The 21,699-nt window shown below is 42.4% G+C and overlaps 1 protein-coding gene across 2 annotated transcripts in view; it reads left to right on the top strand.

Moving 5' to 3' along the window:
• The first annotated feature begins 10,999 nt into the window (after positions 1-10,999).
• PLPP1 (phospholipid phosphatase 1) overlaps positions 11,000-21,699 on the top strand; it is a 63,289-nt gene continuing 52,589 nt past the window's right edge. For both annotated transcript variants that reach the window (XM_036402791.2, XM_036402790.2), the window contains exon 1: positions 11,000-11,154. In XM_036402791.2, the coding sequence (XP_036258684.1) occupies positions 11,097-11,154 (58 nt within the window). In that variant the 5' untranslated portion in view covers positions 11,000-11,096. The remainder of the gene's footprint in view (positions 11,155-21,699) is intronic.

Below are 21,699 nucleotides of genomic sequence, written 5' to 3'. Positions count from 1 at the left end.
TTCATGTTTGTACATGGTCAGTGTGTCAGAGAGTAATTAGACTCTGCCATCTGTAAAAGGATCCTGAGGACTACACGGAACTGAGACATTTGTTTCACATCTGTTTGCAAAGACAGAAGCACTGGCTGCACAGTGGTCTCCTAACTCTGAATCGAGGCAGTGGTTCTATACAGACTCAGAGGGAAGTGTGCCAGCAGCACCACTGAACGTGCATTACATGTAATACAGCAGGAAATTTGGACAGCAGCTTGTTATAACACTGTTTTGGAAGTGCATGAGTCACTGTGTATCTGGAATGTGAACCTTTCTCAGCATGTTTTTGTGCTAGATATCCTCTCATGTCATTTGAGAAAGCCTGAAGGGCTGAAGCTGAGTTAGTTTATCCAGGATCTTCATATTGGAATCCTCTAACCCATTTTGGTCATCTTTCCTCCTGTTTACAAAAAAACAGAATGCAATCCAGTATTTTCTTCCCCCATGAAACATTATTTAAAACACTTTTGTAATTCGCACTAACTTCCTTCTAAATTAGAGCTGCCCAGTGAGCCTTTCACCTCTGCTCTTGCACTGACTGACTTCTCTGATGCCTTCAGATGAAGCTCCCCCACTTCTCACTCTGCACCACCGTGTGTACAGTACTCCTTCGCTGTTCTGTTTGAAGATATTTCTTGCAAGACCAGACAGCAATGCTGATAAAATCACATATGAGCTCTGCATGCACCAAGCATGCCAGGAGATGCCTCTGCATTTCCTTTGCTTCCTTTCTTTTCTCCCACTGACAGTTGTTTCTATCTCTGGAACTGCAAATCTGTCTCTGGAGCCTTAGGATTCAGTCAGGACTCTGAACTACACTGATGGCAGAAGGTTCCTCTCTCTTTAACCAATGCCATAATCTTGGCAACATCTCACAGTTTTTTCTTACATTAAAATCTAGCACCAAACTGAATTACCCTTCTCTTATCAACTTATTAAAATATGTTTATTTAATCTGATAAATACAGATATGCACATATGCACACAGTCTTTCTCTCTTTCTCCAACTACTCTCCTTACTTTCCTCCCCAGCCCCCATTTAAATACAGTGTATTCCAAATTATAAAAGTGCAAGAAAAATCAATGTGGTTGTCCTCAGAGCAGACTGCAGACAAATGGGAAGGTTTCCATCTTGCAAACAATTAGATGTGTTGTATTGGATTGAATTTTTGAGCAGCAAACAAGTCTCGGCAAAGATGAGTAACACTTAGGAAGGCTCTCAGATGAAGACTGACAGGTCTGTGATGGTATCAGTGCTGAGTCTTATTCACAAAGTCTTCAGTGCCTAACAGGCCTTTTAGATATCAGCACTTTGGTGTATTCACCATGTCTGGGACCCCGCTCTCCCGTGTCCCTGGGGTCATGAGAGTGCTCAGAGCCTGCCTCACAGGTGAGAACAAGGGAGATGCACAACACTGGGCTTCTCCAGCCTTTGTGTCCTAGTGATGTGGTTGAGCAGGAATAGCCAGAGCTGTCCCTTGCCTAACTGCCCCTTGAATCACAGCCAGGAAGCAGACAGGTCCTGCCCACGTCCAGCAGTAAAAGGACCCACATGGGAGATGGGGGATTTGGGAGAGTGAATTCCCCCTTCTTTTCCATAATACATGTGTAGCAGATTTACACTAAAGATGCAATCTATCAGAGGTCTTCCTAATCAGCCTTACAGAACCAATTCTGTCAGTTGTCTTTACGTGTGACTAAGTCAAAGACATACCAAAGGGATGCCTGATTTCTAACCAGGACTGGGGTTTTTTTCGCTTTGCTTTTTTTTTTTTTTTAAATTTTCGAAAACTAGTTAATACTTTTCAAACAAAGACAGTACAAATGACTTGATAGAACACAAGCCATACCATGAACATACCTGGCAAATACAATCTTAAAATTGCAATGCATGTAACCTTTTAACTGCGTAACATGTTTTCTAGACCTGCCTTTATATGCTGTAGTAGGCATCCTCCTACTTCTTCCTATAGCTTTCCTCTTATATTTCATTAAGCTGAGAAACACAATGTAAAACACGACACAGAATTTACACAGATTCATGGTTAAAAATTTTTTTAAGAGTACAGGTAACTGAGCAATAAAAATCATGCTCAGTCCTGGATACTTCTGCCAGCCTGCTGTGGCTGCTCCAGTATAAATTAATTTATCACAAGCTTTGTGGACTCTTAAGCAAAACAAAGCTCAATTTCACAGTAAATGCCTGCAGCACATACCCTCTGCCAGCTCCTGAGTCTGGGATGGGATGCTCCCCATTTGCCTATTTTCAACAAATTCAAGGTCTGTTTATGTGTCTCAATTGCTTTAGTCATACAAAGTATGTACAGTGTGTGTGTAGCCTGATAATAGATTATCATTTGGGAATCTAATAATTTTAATAATAATAATAACAACAATAATATTGTTAGAGAACTGAACAAGCTGAGTCTGTGCCCTGAATCTATACCCATGACAGTAGTATCTGTGACATTTCTGTGACATTTATCTTCACAGTACCTACCTGCAATGCTGGACCACTGTTTTCCCTGCCTGAAAGAAGGGAAAGCCACATGGCGTACATTAGCTCTGCCTTGCATTCCCATTCAAGCCCAAGATCCTGAAAGCCCATACCACTTTGTTGATTCACACTCTGATGCAATCCTGCAATCCAGGAAGGGAAACTCAACAATACTGCAATGCCTTTTGTGCCTGAAGATGAATCCCTCCTTCCAAGACATCACCACCACTTAAACCTGTGCCATTGCACACTCTGAGTCCTCCCTCCTCTGACATGGCTAAAAAAATCATGGACCCTATTGGAGGGATGAACACAATTCAACCAGGGCTCTGTAGAAATCTAGAGATTGCCTTTATCTTTAGAACTACACTGTTATTCCTCACTTCTTACTAATAAAATGCACAATGATCAGCAATATCATCCATTTGTCTTGTACTGAGGGGGTGATAATTTGGGGGTATCATCACAAAAGTTTTCTTCTTTTTTTCACAGCATCTATACATATGAAATTCTTCTGTGTGTCTGTGTTCTCTTCAGAAAGCTTTTGAAGGCTGGAAAGTTAAAATAACACTGATTGGTTTTAGTGCAGTGCACCACATATTGTTTCTATCATGCAAGAATTGCTTAACCATGGTACACTTCAGCAGCACAATTTATTACAAACCTTGGAAATCATTTCAGGAGCCCAAGGACCTCACGGACCTTAGACCAAGTTTCAGCAAACTGCTCAGATATGCGATCACTAGGCAGATGTCTGGAAACGTGTTCTTGCACATTTATCTGCTAATGCAAACGTCCCAATACAGGCATTAACACTCAGAAGCATTATGTGGATTTTAAACAATTCCTGGAAGAGTTGGGTCCCATAAAAGTTGTTCTGACAGATGTAATCCTTCTCCTCACCTTTGCCAAGTGCTTGCTCTGAGTACAGGAGCCAGAGCAGAGTGAGACTCCTGCCTGCTTCCACTGCTTCTGGTGCTCCAGACACTACAATGTCCTTGCCCAGGGCTGACTTCACTCTTATGTTGTTTTTATTCTGGTTGGGAAAGAAGCAGCAATGTGGAAAGCAAAGATAAAACAGGAGATAAGAGAATATTTTTATGCTTTCTTCTGCACAGATGACTCATTTGAGACAGGTTTATTCCTCTTCTCTCTTGGGGTTAATGCCTCAGGAGAGAACAGCAACAAAATGAAGGCTCTTTTTGCTGCTGTGGGAAATAATTCTTTCTCTCACCCTGTTCTGTGAGGTCTCTCAGGCAGTGGCTGTGAGGGTGCACAGCACATAACACAATTGGCTTCAATCTTACTGGGGCCTCACAGTATTAGTGTAATGAAAGTAAATACCAAGTGGTCAGGGCTTAATTATAATCTGGACATTCTGTGCTCTGGCAGTAGATTAGAGGAGACAGACTTGTGCTTTAAGGCACTGAATCTGCTATTGGCATGAGGGTGAATCCATCTAAAGAGACAAGACAGTGAAGTGAAATCCCATGTTTCCTGCTCAGGGTATAGAATGCAAACTAAGAGGAAGTGTAAGGTTTCAGTAACTGAACACTCTGTATGTTGGAGCAGCTCCAGCTGTGGCTTTTTGTGTTCAACTCTGATGACTATTTCAAGGAATATTTTATTCTATAAAATACTATTTTATAGAAGATGGAGAAGCAAAGCTTCCATTAGATTAGGGTATTAGGTATTAGGACCTAAATACTCACATAGTGCTTTGAGGAAGAATTCTACATAATTAATGTTGCAATCATCTGTTGATCTATTCTCCTCCATTCTTAATTGTGTTTTGAGCAGGAACTGGCCCTGATTATGCCCTATGAGAAATAATTCAGATGTACAATAAATAAATATGCAATCTGTACTGAAGCAGGTTTCCTTTTTACTTCATTCTTCCAATTTTAGGGTTCTGGTGACAATCTGTCCATAGTTATTTCACTTTCTCAGCCTCCTCATAATTTATTTTTCTAGTTGCCATCACTTACGTGGCTAGGCTATTGTAACTATATTATATCAGTAAGGGAGATAGGTCCAAGGTTTAATTTTATCCAATACAGTTCCAATTTATTGAAAAAAACAATTAAGTGCTATAAATTTGTGAATAAATTTCTTCAGATCTAGACACTAGAAAAGAAAATCTCAAGTGGAGAGGAAACAAAAGCAGTGTTGATAACTATTATAGCATAGTATACTGTGACTAATAGTGTCGCAAAAGGTCTCCTACAGATTAATTTCCATAGTCATTCTGGGTATTTTGGCTTGGCCTTAGCTTCAGAGTAAATTGTGGATGAGTATGACTTTGGAGTACTGTAATGGCTCAATCCACTGTGTTAGGAAATTTGTATGGTAAGGGATCACTGCTGATCTGAAGACCAACATAAACGAAGCACTGAAGGACAGCAGTCAGGTGGTTCATCCTCCTAGTAGCAGCAGCAGCTCAAGCATTGGGCCAGGAGAAAAACCTAGATCTACCTCTTTTTGGGTCTCTCTGCTTGTGTGTGCTCCCATGCTGTACTTCTAAGTGGTGCTTCTACTGGTAATCCAGGCCATCCTCAAGTGCTACAGGGCTGAAAGCTGCTGCCTGGCAATGGTTTCCTTGCAGTTTGGTGCCTGCTTAAAGCACAGGATGTCAGGTCAGGGGTAGGCTGCTGCTGCCAAGCAGGGAGAAGCAGCAGGAACAGACCCCTTATCTGCTGCAGTCTGAATGCACAGCTGTGATCTGCCAGTGGAGCACACCTGGACAGAGTTGCAGGGACACATATATTCCTCCAAGCTTATCTTCTCTCTGTTGAAATGAATATATGGGTACACAAACATGCACAGAACCAGGCGCAGAAAGCTGAGTTACCACTTTAGGTGTGTGATGGGTCAAAACTGGGTGCCTTTAATACATCAGTGGCAAATTCTTCCTGTGCAACTGGTTTCCCTGTTGAAGCTCACCTCTTGAGATGTATGGCTGCTGCCAGAGTTACCTCTGTTTCACTAACTTCTTTGACAGGAAAGCAGGATCAAGAAAGGAAGAAAAGGGAAATCAGAAGCCAGAGGACACAAATTCTGCAGCCTCTAAATCACTCCAATTCGCAATAATCATAAGACCTTTTTAATGAGTTTCACTCAGACGTGAAGATTCTGTGAGTGCCCTTGAGGAGATTCTTGCTTTCCGAGTCTCCTACTGCTTCAGAGCAATATTTGTAATTGAAACAAATAATGAAAACCAATAAAGAGCAAACAGGGAGAGTTTCTTATCCCTAAGGCCAAGTGGTAGAGCATAGCTGATGGCCACACAACTGCTTTTTCTTCCTATCAAAATAGCATGGCTGCATGCAAAATTGCCATGGGGAATGCTCCCCAGCCTGTGATAGTTCTGAACAACACCATTTCTGAGCTAACATAAAAACAATACCATCATGTGCCAGTACCTGTTTAGTGTGAGTTGGCCCCACTTAATTAACTTGTGTAGACATAGCCTGAAGTGTTTTCTCTATAATATGCTGTATATCCTCTGAGGCTGTATGATACACACCATAAAATATAAACAAAATTATATACTTGGCGTTTAATGCATTTTTGCTCATTACATGAGCATGAATATTAAATATGTTATTATGTTGTCTGGTGAGGTCTGCTTGATTCCTTATTTCTGTGGCTAATCTTTAGAAATAATTTATCTTTTCTACTAAAACAGATCTCTCGTGGGAATGGTGTACAACTTTGACCTAAAAGTGGGGGAGCAGAACCCTTCACATATCTGAACTTGCCTGTAGGTGACAATGTCAAGACAGCCTGACATTAGGACCTTCTGGGGAATAGATCAAGAGAGATGTGTGGGGATGAAGTACCCAAACAAGTGTCATCTGTATTTAAAATAAAAAGAATTAAAAGAGAGAAGACGGGAAGGTCCTCATACTTTGTTTATTAGAAATATAAGTTTTCTTTAATGCTCACTGCTCCCTTATTAAAAACAAAGCAAACATGAGCACAGAAACAAAAGAAAGAAAACAACTAAATGGCCAGACCAAACAAAAGAAGGGGTATGAGGCTAAGATATTTTGATGGAATCTAAATTCTGTTTCCTGAAACATTCTGTGCAAGGGGTTTCAGCTGACTTAGGAGTTCAGGTCTCTACTATCCTATAGCAGAGTATGTAATTTTGTTAGAGGCAAATCCTGTGTCCTGAAAGATAAATTCAGAGGGGCTATCTTGCAAACTTTTCTCCTTGTCCTCCTTACTCCAAGAGTGGTGTTTTGGCAGATAAATTCAAAACAGCCACACAAAAGTGTTGCAGAGTCTGAAACTGATGGAACATTACAAATATGTCTGAACTTTTAAATCTCTGCTATTACTAATGCATTTTGCAGTGTTACACTGTGCACACAGACTGCCTTTGAACATACGAAGACCTGACTCAGTTCAAGTCCATCCAGCCAAAAACTGTGCAGCAGTGCCCAGGAGCAGATGTTATGGGGGAGTTTAAGAAACAGGCGCTATGGAATGACTGTTTCCCAGCAGTTCTTTCCAAATGTGGGAAATCAGAAGAGGGATGTTTCTGAAACTGCCATGATCTGTTGACCTATCCTCTGTGAATTCACCTAATGCCTCTTTGCTCCTTTGTAATTTTGTGCCCCACAGCATCCAGAGACAAAACATTACAGAATATTCTGATGTAAAAAAGTCCTGTAGTCTAACATCTTCTAGAAGTTTTCCCTAGCTCTTAGCTGATACAAAGTACTGAATGCTTGTTACCCATTTAACCTTCTCCACATATTTCATTACTTTCTACATCTGTACTTCATAAAGACTTTTCCTCTCTGTTTAAATGTTGAAATACCATGTTCTGGTTTTGCTACACTGAAACTGTTGTATACAAGTTCTAAAAATGCTTTCTTTTCTGCTTTACTTTGTGCTTTCTCTGCTTCTACTTACCCATTTTGATGTGGGATTTCTGGCATTCAGGAATGTGTCATAATGAGATTTGTCAGACTGCTCTCTTTCCTAATAGCATTCCGAGTGCTATGGTTGGAGTGGTGCTCTCCCTCTGAGCACTCAGAAGATGGCTTCCCAGAACTATCCACAGTGACCTTCTCATCCCTTTCCTGAGGAGTAACAGCTCATTCAGAGCTATTGACTCCCACCCCAGAACAAGCTACAGAGAAACAAGCCTGGGAAAATCCGTCATCTACTAAAGCTGTTGATCCATATGAATGTTAATTGCAGTTAAGAGTCCTGTTGGGTCAGTACTAATTAATTATCACACAAGTACCACTAGAGACTGATGATAAACTTCCTGAGAATTTAATCCTTGTACACACAAAACTTCTAAGAAGAATGGTTGAAACACTGAAGATCACAATTTGTAGAAGAAACTGAAGAAAATAAAGACATTAACAGGGCTTTAACCTGGTCTTGGTGTTTGCTGCTGCTCACTGCCCTCCTAAATAAATAAAAAGATACTATTTTAAAAACAAGCAAACAAACCAACTAAATAACCATACTAAACAAGAGAATAGGTGAAAGGGGAAGATATTTTGAAGAGTCTAAATTCTAGAGAGTAATATTAAGACTAATTTAACATGTAAATCTCATTAAGGGATATGAGAAAACATAAATTATGAGCTTTGTCTGCTGCCTTCATTTTTCCTTATGTCCAAAATTGTTCTTTAGCATTTTGTTAAGCATATGAGTTGACCTTGCTGGGTCACTATAGTGGCTAAGAGCAGTGGCAGTAGTTAGCACTTTGTTGTGAGGGACAGCTACCAAGCAAAGCTTACGCAGTAAAAATGCCATGAAGCTGAGAGACACTACAAAGCTTCCACAGTATGAGGAGAAACTGAAACTTAGAGACTCTGGTATTTGTGTTTTACAGCTAGAAACCCTGAATCTCCAACTAATGCTGAACACGATTTCTATTTGTGTTTATAATCAACCAACATCCATCCCCTCTGGAATACACTGCTCCAGATGCTTTCTAATCAAATAGCATCAGTTTACCCTTTCTGGGTTTGTTGCTACTGCAGACACCCTTTTATTTGTTAAAGGTACTAAAGTATGCAGGCTTTGGTTTTTTACTCTTTCTTCAGTTTACACCAAAACATCCTTTTTTGTACGGAACAACAACATATCTGAAGATGCCAGTACTTATGCTAACGTAGGCCTCGTGTAAATGTAGGGTTTTGCTAATCTGAGTAATACTTCAGGCTGTAAGTGCTTGGGTTGGCATGTTTCCATGGTTAATACCTGCCCGAATAAGAAGGCCTGGAAAAGCCTTCTGAGAGCCTAGAAGTGTGCACTGCTACCCAAACCCCCAAGCTGTGCTCAGCTGGGGTTTTCCAACACCTACCAAGCCAAGTGGTGAGAATAGGGTTGCAACAGCAAGGCTCACATCCCTTGTGCAATGGAAAATTTGGAGAGGAGCCAGTGACTGCTTTCTTTCCTGAATTCTGGTAGAAGGTTGCAGAGATGCCTCTTCCCTCGGGCAAGCTACATCTCAAGGGTGAACAGAGATGTAGAAACTGCAAGACAATAAAGTGTGATTAATTTCTGTCAGTGAATGCTGTGCTGCAACCCAATTTCCAGGTGTTTTTAAGTGTAATCGCTATCTTGCTCACATTCTTCTGGGAAGAGATCCATTTCAATTAGTACAATCTCTCAGGTGTCTAATTTACTGCATAGGGGTGTGGATCAAGGGGGCTGTTTGCTGCTTAGCCTGAACAAGGTTAGCCTGATGCTTTTGGGTTGAAGAAAGCAATTATGGCAATTGTGCGTGAAATGTTTGCATTGCTTGTCCTCTGGTTTTTCTAACCATCTTGCAATTTTGGGGATGTTATCTACTCCTGACTTAAGACTTTGTGAACAATTCCCTGCTTTGTGAGGAACAGAGCAGATTGCACACTTTTCTTTCAGCAGCAGTTCTCATAAAGATAAGCCCAGTTCTCCTCATTGCCAGGTTGTGCTCCAATTTGTTCCATTACTTCATGCATTTTAAGACAACAGGAATTTCTTCATCCATGAAACCATCCCAGGGCAGTTGCACAGAAAAATATGCTCTTTAATTTACACTGCACTTAAAGAAATCGAGGGTAGTTTTAATCTCTAATACTGTCCATTTTGACAGTAGCTGGGATGATGCTTAGGCATTGAGATAAAATTGGGATCTCCTGTATCTCCTATACTATGTAGAGTTTCCTTATATATTCAATGTGGAACTACTTTATGTGCCTTTTTAGGCAGCACAGTTGAAGATACAACATATTCAGTGAGGCACTTCCACCTCAAGAACTTGTCTCTCTTGCTGATCCCTCAAACCTGTTATTCAGATGTTAGGATATTGTACAAAATGAAGCTGTTCACAGAATTAGGGAGTGCAATACATGAGAAATGGCTGAAAAGCTTATATCTGGTCTTCTGGGGGAAGCGCTACTCATCCCACCTGCACTTGCCTTCAACAAAACATAGATGTGCTCTGTAGCAGAAGCTGCACGTTTGATCCCAACAGCCCTAGCACTGGTGAATAAAATAATTAGGTTTGTCGTCAATGGTGCTAAAACAATGTGGCTATGCAGAAAACATTTTGTGTTGGTGTCTTCCAAATAAAAGGTTTTAACATGGAAAAAGTTTGCTTTGGGTTGGGTTGGGCTGAAACTCTGCTTCCAGCTGTTTTCTAATTTTTTTTTTGCAATTTTCCAGCACTCTTCCAGCTTCTGTACTCAGTCCTGGTGAGGCCACATCTGGAGTAGGCTGTCCAGCTCTAGACAGAGACATGGAGCTCCTGGAACCGGTCCAGCAGAGGGCAACAAAGGTGATTAGGGAGCTGGAGCATCTCTCTCACGAGGAAGGACTGAGAGCTGAGCCTGTTCAGCCTTGAGGAGACAACCGAGAGGGGAACTCGTCAATGTGTATAAATATCTAAAAGGGGTGGGTGCCAAGAAGATGGAGCCAAGCCGTCCTTGGTGCTTGAGCCGGGAGGTTGGACCACATGACCCACTGTGGTTCCTTCCAACCCGGAGGATTCTGTGATTCCAGAGGTGGAAACAGCTTTTTCCTTGTGTGCTACTACTATTACTACTACCACTAAATAATGATAATAATAGTATCTCCCCGTGTTCCCCGCGGAGGACCGACCCTCTCCCTCCCAGATCCCAGCCACTGCCCGTGCGCCCTCGGGGCCGGCCCGGGCCGGGCGGGCAGGTGAGAGCCGCGCTCGGTGCCCGGGCGTTGCGCGGCTCCGCTCGGCGCGGGGCGCAGCGCGGCGCGATCGCGACTGGCGGCGCGGGCCGGGGCCGGGGCCGCGGGCGGGGCGTCACTGAGGGCGGTCCGAGGCGCCGCCGCTGCCGCCGCCCGCCCTTCCCGCCCTGCCCCGCCGCCCGTGCCCGGCCTTAAAGGGGCGCGGGGCCCGCGGCGGCGGCAGTAGCGCAGTGCGGGCAGCGGCGGCTGTTCAGCGGTGCCCGGAGCGCGGGGGGGCCGTTCCCTCGGAGCGCCTCGCCTGCAGCCCCTCCCTGCCGCCTCCGCCGCGCTCCCGCCCCTCGGGCCGAGGCTGTCACCGCGCCTGCCGCCGGGCGCCGCCAGCATGTTTGACAGGACGCGGCTGCCCTTCGTGGCGCTGGACGTGCTCTGCGTGCTGCTGGGTAGGTCGGGGGGCCGCGGAGGAGCGGGGGGAGCCGCCCCCGGGGCGCCGCGCTCCCCCCCGCACGGCACCGCGCTGGTCGCATGCTCGCCTCCCCCTCCCCGCCGCTCCGGCACCTCCCGGAGCGGGGATCCTGCCGGCCCGCAGCCCCCTCCGTGCCTGCCGCCCCTCGCTCGCTCCCTCGCCTCCCGCTCCGCGTCCGCACCGGGGGGATCTGGTCACTGCCGTGGGCCGGGAGGGGAAGGGAAAGCCCCGGGGGGAGGGAGCTGCTGCAGCTTATCCACTGACATCTGAAGCTCCCTCTTCTCTCTGATGTCCTTACTGTTCCTTCCCTAACCACCTCTGTCGGATGAAAACCGGTTGTGGCAAAAGCGCTGGAGAGGTAGCTGTCTGGTAGATACGTGCAGCCTGGGATGTGTTTGTTATCCCGAGCGAGTCGGGAAGCTGTCCTGGAAGGGATCGTTATCACGGAAACACGCCTCATCCATCCAGGGTGCTGCAGAGGCACGACGGCGCTCGGCAGCAGGGCAGGGGTTCGCTGTAAGGCTTGAGCTGAATGCGGTCGCGGTGTCATCGAGCCTCCGCTGTAGCTGCAGGCTGGAAGCGGAATGAGGCATTCATTAGAGCGCGGTGTCTGCGCCCTCGTGTCCGTGTGCGGCAGGGAGGGACAGGTCGGGCAGGAGCCGTGCCTCGGTGATGGCCAGGGGTTGAACCGACACAGCCACAGCACACTGCCACAGCGCTGCAATGCTTGTCCTGGCCAGCCCGGATATTGGCTTCCCAGAATTGCTTTATTCTATTTCAGTCTCTGTTGAAACTATTTTGTGTCCTGCCAATTTGCATTAACTCTCCTTTTATGTAATGAGACAGTGTAAAGAGCAATGATGTCAGTTACTGGTCAGAGAAGGGGCAGTTTCACTTGGTAAAGTGGCACCTCTCAGTACTGGGAGCCTGGGAAGTGTCTTTACACTCTGGAGATGTACTTCTTGGTCTTAGGAAGTGCTGATTTTGGATGTTTGCTTCTTAAGCAAATAATGTCAGTACTTCAGTAATATAAGCACTTTCTTGTCATGTTCAGTGGATAGTGTTCAGGCCTAGCTCATGAATTTCTGCTTGGCTGAATTTTTTGGCTGATCAGTATTTTTTGTAGCATCAGTATAAACATAGTGACATTTTCCACTTGCTGGATGCTTCAACTAGCAATGGTACCTGTAGCTAAATGCCATTAAAAAGCAAAATTATAATGAATGATACATTGCTCTGAGGTAATGTTACAGGAGAGAGAGCTTTTGCAAAATGATAGTGGATCCATGTAATCCACTGGGAGCAATCTTTTTTCAGATCAGGAATTGTATCAAACTGCTATTATGAGTCTTAAACTTTCGTGCTGTCTTTATGGTGAGTGAAGCAGTTTTGTCTGTCTGGATAGTTGTCGTTACAAAATCTTTATAATTAGACAAAAATTTTGCACTATGCACGTGGTTTGGTCTGCATGAAGCATGTGGGTATATTGTAAGTAATCAAGGAAAGCAAAATATATGGAAAGTAAGGCTACAGAAGTATATATAACTTGATGGTCATCTACCTGAAAGGATGAGGGTTTCCCTGTCCCAAATCATTACCTGGGAAGATAGGTTTTTGACCTTGTCCTGCAGTGTAATAGCAGTTTGCAAACCTTTCCCTTCTCTCCCCCTCACACTGTGTAGCATTTGGATCACAGATACACTTATCTGGTACCTCAGTGTGCTGGAAGGTTGCCAGACTTTTTATTTTCCCTTGGCTTGTTTACTTCCTGAAAAGTCTGAAAACTGCAGGCAGTGCATAATATGAAGTTCCCTGACACCTGCAACTTTAAACACATTGAGTTACAGGTTTCAGTGAAACTCTAGCTGAGATAAAAAGATTTTCCATTTGCAGAATGGGAAAGATACTGGGTGTAGGACCAAGTTGTCTTCTTCTTCTGCCTGCCTCTCATGTGGCTGTGGTCCTGAGAAGAACATAGGTCTTACCTGTGACTGGCCTGTTTAACTTTTTTACTGTTAAAAAAAAAAAAAGTTCGTGTTGATTGTGGACTTTAACTCTCAGTTTTTCCCTTGCCCTTCCCCCTGCCTGTGCACTTTGGTATGTGCTCAAATGACAGAGGTAACTGCCCAGATAAAGTGACTTGCTGGTATTGATAAATGATACCTAGTATCTCCACTGCAAAGACTACAAGGCCTGCAACAGAACTGAAGGTTTAAAAACGATGAAGACCAGTTTCAGTTGAGGACTGAACCCTCAATCTTGGTGTGGTAGCCCACGATACCACAAAAAGGGGTACCAGTAGCATCCTCAGAGTCCCCAAGGTAACTCTTGTCACTTAATACAGAGCTTTTCTTTTTTCTCCTCTTTTTGCCTGTTTATACCTTCTCCAAAGCAGATGAGGAAGAAAAATTATTTTAATTGTCTCGGTAATGTTAGACTTGAAGCCTAAGTGATATCCAAGCATACCACGTGGAGCTGCAGTGATCTGACACACCCATGAACTCACTGCAGTGGAAGTGCATGATTCTTACTGTGTGTCTGACTTACTCGCTCCTGGTTTAGTCAAGCCATTTTTGTGTAGTTTCAACTTTCAAAGGAAAGGGAAGGGAAAAAAGAGCTATCCTGTGATTTTTGTGTGTGTGTGTGTGTGTCTGTGATTTAGGCAGATTTACTGAAAGATGTGATATGCTTAAGATGGAGCCGAAGTAAGACAATAAGAAAGACATCAAAGAAGAGGAGGTGGGAAGCGGGGAAAAAAAAAAGTAGGAGGTAAAAACATCTTTAGAATTAGCCCAGTTTAGTTCCTTGAGACTCAAGTCTAAGTTTCTTTTAATTATCCTTAAGAAAATCTCCCCCTCATCTGCCTTTTTATCCACTAAAGGAGAGAAAATTCAGGGAAAGCAGTCTTTGGTGGCCTGAGAAAACAACTCCTTCCCTCTTATCAGCATGAATAATTCTCTTCTTCTAAAAATAACACTGGTGTTTCAGCATTAAATTAACTTTATGTTCCACAATCTAAAAAAAGCGAAAGCTGCAGGTTTCTGCAGTATCTGTCCTCAAATAGTGTGAGGAGGCTGTATCTGCATTCTGTGTGTGCCGATCTGCAGTGCTGGATGTGTGTGTGTGGTGCATGTCTGCATGCAGCTCTGCAGTGCTGCAGGCAGCACCTGCCTTACTCCCCATGCTCCTGTAGACAGTGCTCAGCTGCTTCTGGCACTGGAAAACATGGGTGGCCTGCAGGACTGCAGGATTTCCTTCTCCCTCGTACCTCTGTTACTTGTCTCTCCTAGGTTTTCTGATAGATATTTTTATATAGCGTGGCAGAAATTGGCATTCTCAATAGTAGTGAAACCATTTTTCACAGGTAGACACTGAGGCTTGGTTCTTATGGTTTATTATGCTTCCAGACTGTCATGCAAAAAATGACAGCTTATTAGAACAACTTAATTAGTTGGCTTGCAAGTGGTGTTTTCATTAGGCACTATATATACACATATACACTCTGTGCCACTCTTACAGGTCTGTTGTTTGTTTGATTGCAAATCAGGCTCCTTTTTCATTAAGGTGGGTAAACAACACTTAAAGAACAAAGTTGGGAAACACATGACAATATTCCTGCAATCAGTGGAAGAACTGCTAAATACATTCATCTTTAGATTAGACTCACAAAGACAAAGATTAAAGGAAGCTCTGCAGAGGTGACTGGAGCCATAAGGAAAACACCTTCTGTCACAACTCTGGGACGACTTTCATCTGGTCCGTACTTGTTGAAATTCATGCCTAACTTGAGTGCAGGGTGCAATACAACACAACTGTATTATTTTAGTCCCTAGTCTGACTATGCAATTACTGACAAGCTTACTACTTATATTAATACTGACAAGCTTATTACTTATAATAATAAGTAATTGGGGAGTGTACTTGTCCATATGGGATTGCTGGTGTAATGCAAGAATATGTCCAACCCAAGATTAGAAAAACTGAAGCCTTCTAAAGAATTAAACTCTTGCTGCTCTATTCGCTTTTTTCTTCCTCTCCGTGTCCTACCCTGTGACTGTGGGGAAGGTGAGATTATGGCAGTCTTATTTATACATTACCATAATTATTATTTTTTTAAATGAAACTACCTCTGAGTAAGGGAAGGACTTCTCTCCTTCCAAACAGAAGGACATGTGAACTGAATCCAGAGATTCAGTAAACATTCACATTGCTTTCAGCTTGCTGTTTAAGACTGCTGGAGTGTTTTGTGATAATGACAACACGCTAAACGGCAGATGCATGTATACAGGACACAGTGAGTTTTCTTTTGCAGGGTGTGACCTGTGGGGGTGGGATGGCTGGACCATTCGGCACACCCTGCACATTGTTTTGCATTCAGTGCTGCTCTCCTCTCTTGGGAGTGTTTACCCGTGCTGTCGCTGGAGGCTGCAGTCTCGGTGACAATTAAGGTATTGCTGTGCAGTCAGGGAAGGCTCCTTCTGTGTGGGTTAGCACTTCCTGATTGCCCTAGTTCAAATAAAACCTCCTCCGCTATTATTTGTGACTCACTGACATATGTGTCACCGTTTGTATTTTCCGCATCATGTGGATGCTAAATACTTTTTCTAGTACATGAATACATTGTAAAGCTGTAACAGGTACATGTGAAAGAGCAGTTTGTCTTCGGTGACACTCTCCTCCAGGTACCATGACTTAGTACTTATTAAGTTGACGCTCTCAGTTAATTGGAGACGTACTTGTTACCTGAAACTGGGAAAATCTTCCCTCTCCTAATGTGCTTTCTTCTTTGTAACAGTCACTTTTTATTTTCCCCAACATAAAGAAAGATGCTTTACCAGAGACTCACTCCCTCTTGATCAGAAGCCTGCAGAAAAGCTTTTGGTAAGAGATCAATTAGTTAATGAACAGTATTCAAAGTCAGCAGTCTGGTTCATGTTCTGCCAGATTTTGCTGTTGTATATTTTACTAACTTCTGACACCAGAAGTTCTTGTACTTACTTTTTTACAGCAATAGGTGAATCCTAGTTCACCTTCCACTGTCTTCCCAACAGGCAAATTATGAACTCAGGACTATATTATTTTCTCTTGGCATAGTAGAGCAAGATGCTTATCAGCTCTTGGGTTCCTTACCAGTTGCTTGAGTCCTGGTGATTTTTTTTCCTTAGCCTTAAACAGTCAGAAGGGCTCTTGCAGCTTTCTTACATGAGGGCAGTGACCTTTGCGAGGAGGGGCTTCTGACATTTTATGTAGAAAATAAAATATCACATTAAAATTAAATTGTAAAATAGCTAATCTCTCATAGCTGAAGAATTCCTGCCTCCTCTCTATACTGCTTGAGTGCTTGTTTATGCTGTACTGAGCTGATGCAACATGCCTCCTGGCTTTAAGGGGTTAGGCAGTATGAACTGATACTGACTGAAAGCAGCTTGGTCTGAAGGCTGCACAATCACAGCCCTGGTAGGGGGAAATGAAGAGTTGATTACTGGTTGCCTGCTACTGCATACTTTCATGTAGGAGCACTGTTGCTGATGAGGGGGTTAAGCTGTGATAATCCTCTGTGACTGTGTTGCAGCAGTGGAAGGCAGGTAGCACAAAGAGGTGACCTGGCTCTTGGAAGTACCCAATGAGAGGAGAACCTGAGTCTTGTAGTATGCCAACTGAGTCGGATTTACTATCCCCCATAACTGATAATCCTATTTCCAGAATTAGTCCAGGAGAATTAAAACAAACTCACCTTGGATGAAGGAAAAAAGAAAAAAGTGCTGAACAGAATTGCATAGAAAAGTGCATAGAAACCTGTTGGCAAGATATGCCACTCACAGGAATATGGCTTTAAAATGAGATTGCTTAAAATGAGATATTTATTGCTATATCTGCTTGGTTTGTTGGGGGTCCTTCTCTTCCTTATCCCTGTCCTGCAAAAGAAACTCATAATTCTTAGGTTTTATTCAGGTAAAACAGTTGATTGAAAACAACTGAAAAATCTACAGACACTAGAAATTCAGATAATGGATGACTAGCAAACAGCTAGTTTTATGACAAGAATTAAAATAATTTCAAGCTCTTTTGAAAAAGCAAGATTTCCTTAGGATACTTCTTGAAATTGGTTTGTTTGGTTTTTTTTCCCCTAGAAATCTGTATTATTGCCAGTACATCTAGAAACACTAGTCATGGAATGATAGAATGTGTTGGAATGGACCTTAAAGACCATGTAGTTTCAGCCCCCTGTCATGGATAGGGACATTCTCTACTAAAACAGATAGTCACTTCAGCTGTTACAATAAATTTCTTAGTCCTTCCTCTGAGTAGATTTATAATCAATTTACCAGCCAGAATAATTCAATCCTGCAATTTTAAAACTAAAAAAATTATCCTATTTATATTAAGGATCTGATGCCTGTCTCTTCTTGTTTAACAATTGACTACTAATGACTTGACCCACTTTCTGGGAGGAATTTTCCTATTTCAAGTTAGGAGACTGATCTCAAAGGTACAGAACCAAAACTGTCTATTGATAAACCTGCATTGTGTTTTTGGCTCTACTTTTGCCAGATTCTCTGGTGCATTAATCCTTCACATACAGTCAGATAGAGCTGTTAAAATCAAGACTGCTTGTTTGTATGAAAGCCAAAAATTGACCCAAATAAACTTCTTTACCAAATTGTGATATAGAAAGATAATGTTGAAACTTTCTAGTGCACTTATCAAACACTTTTTCTGTTACCACATTGAGTTAGAGGAAATGACCAGTACAAGAACAGGCCGCTTTTGCTCTGTTGTAGGCTGCATTAATTCATCTTTAAAAAGCTGTGGCCAAGAAGTGGTCTGACTCAGAAGTTTGGGAAGGCACTTCAGTTTTACTTGTATTGTACTTCAACTAAATTTTGGCATCTCTCATTCATGTGGTGTCTTGATATTTGGCAACAGGAAAATGAAGGATTTTAAAAAAATTAGATTAGAAAATACAGGTGTGTCAGATCAGGACAGCCATCTTGGAATGTCTATCCACCAGATGCTGGTTATGAAGCAAAAGGTAAGGGTGAGCCATATCAGGACACCATCATTTCTGTGATGCTGCTGAGGAAACAATGGATTTTCTAGACAAAGCCCAGATTTTAGTGCCTCCTCTCCTTTTTTTGCCTCTGCTAAATAGATAGGTTTCAGAGGAGCTGTGTGGGGTTTCCTTGGGTCTCATAAGGTAGCTTCAGTTTGTTACTTAGCTATGCCTGGTTTGGAAGGAGGATCACAATTTTTTGTGATCCCTTTCCTAGGAAAGGAGAAAACTGTACTAAACATGAATTATCCTCAGTTTTTGCCTAAGTGTAGAAGGAATTACGTATCCAATTTCAGCATCTCAGTTGACTTCTGCCTCTCTTAGAATACAGTGGCATTTTTACCTCAAATTAATATTAGTGCATTTTTGTCCATTTAACTTAGTTCTGTTACTGCCAAGAAGTCTTATGTTACTAAGTCACCGAAACTAAGCAATAGGTGCAATATTTTCTGAAACTGGAGTACTGGGATGGTAAGGAAAATGCTTATGTCTAAATTTGTCTGCCTTGTTTGAGGCGTGGAAGGGCAGTGAACTGTGCTTATTTTAAGCTGAAGGGGTGGTTTGGAAGCTGGTGATGGAGAAACCTGAGAGAATAAACGCCTAATTATAACCAGGGAAAACTTCTGATATACAGCAAGCTAATGGCCCGTAAGGGGTACAGAAGGTAGACAGTGAGATCAAGCCTGCCAAATAATCAGAAACTATGGTCTATTAAATTCCGAAAATCATCTTAGTCATTATTTTACTTAGTGTGTGCTTTCCTTGGTGTTCCATTGAGTGAGTTTTTTGCTGACTTGTGGAGACTGGGCTTCAGTTTTTTGTTGTTAGGTAAGCCTAACAACTTTGCTGCAGTACTAGTATTCAGCTAAAATACTCCAAGTGTTAGACCACTCCTAGATGGCTAGGTCTAACACTAGTGGAGATCCTGGGAGTGGAAGTCAGGTCACTATTTCTGCATGCAGACTCTTTTCATTCTTCCCATCTCATCTTTAAATGTAAGAGTCCAATCATCAACACTAGAAAATTATGTACCTTAATACATAGAAACTGAGATCACAAATCTAATGCTGATAACTTCTACTACAAATGGAAAGCAGCACCTGGTCTGTTATACGTACTATAAAACTTCCTATGCTGTGGCATTGTTCATTGTACTCAAGTGTCAAGAGCAGTGTTGTATAAATATTTTTTCCAGATTCTGAAATAATCGACTTTCTGGGCAGTCTCCTGAATCAGTACAAAACAAAACTGCTCTGATAGCTCAAGAATATATGGGGTATGGTCTCTTTTTCCTTTAAAATCTGTTTAGATTGAGCTTTCTATAGAGCTTGTTCTTACAATGTGCCATTAGACACTCACATGAAAATGAAGTTCTGTTCTCTTAGACATGGTGGCATGCAGCAGTGTGTGCAGTGTAAAGTGGCGTGGTATATGACAGGGTACACAATGTCATGGAAATTCTGAGTCCCTCTGTAGCAGTGCTGACTCTGTTAAAGACTGTTTAAATAAAATACTGGTATGCTTGTAGGACTCATTGGAAAATGAGCTTTTACGTTCCTGACAACTAATTGCCTATTATATTTCTAGAGACTGAATGGTCTTTCAGGTTAGGGTGTGTAGTTATAGCTGAAATACTCTGAAAGCCTCCTGTTGTACACTCCCACAAAGCAAAGACTAAAATGGGAAAATAGTTACAACTTCTGGTGTTTAAAAGAGAAGTAGTCTTGAATGCATTCGGAGTTGGTGTCGCCTACATTAAAAAAAAGCAAATCCCTCCCTTGCTGACCAGCTGACCTTGATAGTTCCATTTCTTTGGCTGTGTTGTCCTCCTGGTCTGTAAGCGCCATGATTTAGGTGGATGGTGTGCAGAAGTCTACATCTTTGAGGGCATGTAGATTGTTTTTAATTCTCCATACAGTACCATCAAAGCCTTTAACTGAATTTGATGCTGAACATGTAATGCAAGCAGTGAGGAAATATTAATTTCCCCTGCACAGGAGGGATTATATACAGGAGGGGAGAAGTCACCCTTTACTCTGGCTACGGCCAGTTGGATTCTTCCCATAACTAACTAACCCCTTGAGCAGCACTGCAATGCAAAGAACTGCTGAGCTCCCCTCTTCCATCCCCTCTCTGCCTCTGCACCCACAGTGTCTTTTAGCTGTTAGTCTGGGGTCTTTAATGTTTTCAGGTCTGTGAGTAATGGGACACTGGGTGAACTGCTGATGACTTCCAGGTGTGTGTCTATCCCTGGGCCAGCTTCAGCCTTCTCTTCCCCTGACCAGAGCAGAGCCCAGGGCACAGTCTTTGCTTGCTACCTGCAGTTGGCTGATTTGTCTGGGCTATGTTTCTCTAAATAATAGAGCAGGGTAGAATATATTACTGTCTTGTTTCTGCATTTTTTAAATTTGCATTTGCCCTTCTCAAAGTGCTCACAGGAGAGACAGTTGGATGGGTTTTAAAGTAACCTGTGCTTGTAAAGGCAATTTTTAAGATTGAAATGTAGATATAAGGGAGAATACACTAGTCCGTGCTAATGTTTTTAAATAAGAGTCTTAACATGTTCTAATTAATTGGGACTACAGATAACTGAACTAGTGCTCCCATGTAGTAGACTGCTGAATGCAGAGAAACTGGAATATGATGTAGTTCTGTCTTAGTAAATGACTGGACTGGAAATTGCCCGCTTATGTTGAGGCTGTTTGAGCTCAGAGGAAGGTTTCCTTTGCTTCCTGCCTCCATCACCCTTGCCTGGCATAATAAAAAGTGGTGAGGAACTTGCCCAATTGCTGATCTGGCTTCTCTGCTGGCCAAGTCATAGATTAGAGGACAAATAAAAATGTAAGTAGCATAACGTTGCAAGTAGAATTGTAGGAGAGATTAGAATGTTGTTCATGCTTTTAAATACATGTATCCTGTTTACTGAAGCCTATCACAGCTTCTGGCATTATCAGAACAATCAGTTTGCTGGTATTAGAAATACTTCACATTCCTCAGTGTAGAAAAGCAAGATAAAGTTCTTTTAAGTGGCTGGGAGGTAAGTTGTGGGCTACCCACTTAGTTGTCTCAGCTACTGCAAATAGTGCACTGATTTTTCTCTTGTACACTCTTTACCTGTAGTTATCAAACGTCTAAATGCTTTCTCATTATTTTAATCTCTTCTTTCTCTTGGTAGTTTTTTGTATTACCAGAACCTCCTGTTTTAAAAGGTGTTGATTCTTTCTCTTGACTGTTCATAGAAAAAGAATTTCAGCCCATCTCCTTTTCTGCAGAGCAGTAACTTTTACAAATGTTTCCAAACTCTCCTGTAGCATGAAGTTGACCTGAGTTTCTTTAAATCTCTTGCCTACTTCCTCACACCAGCCTGTACATTGAAAAATGAAGAGTGAAGCCAACATGGCTGTCCTGTCTGAAAACAAAAGCAAAAATACATGCGTAAGAGTAGGAGATCTTAAATTCTCTCTTGCC

This window comes from Molothrus ater, chromosome Z (genome assembly GCF_012460135.2).
Source record: "Molothrus ater isolate BHLD 08-10-18 breed brown headed cowbird chromosome Z, BPBGC_Mater_1.1, whole genome shotgun sequence".
Taxonomy (NCBI): Eukaryota; Metazoa; Chordata; class Aves; order Passeriformes; family Icteridae; genus Molothrus; species Molothrus ater.
This window is presented reverse-complemented; position numbering and strand designations above follow the sequence as displayed.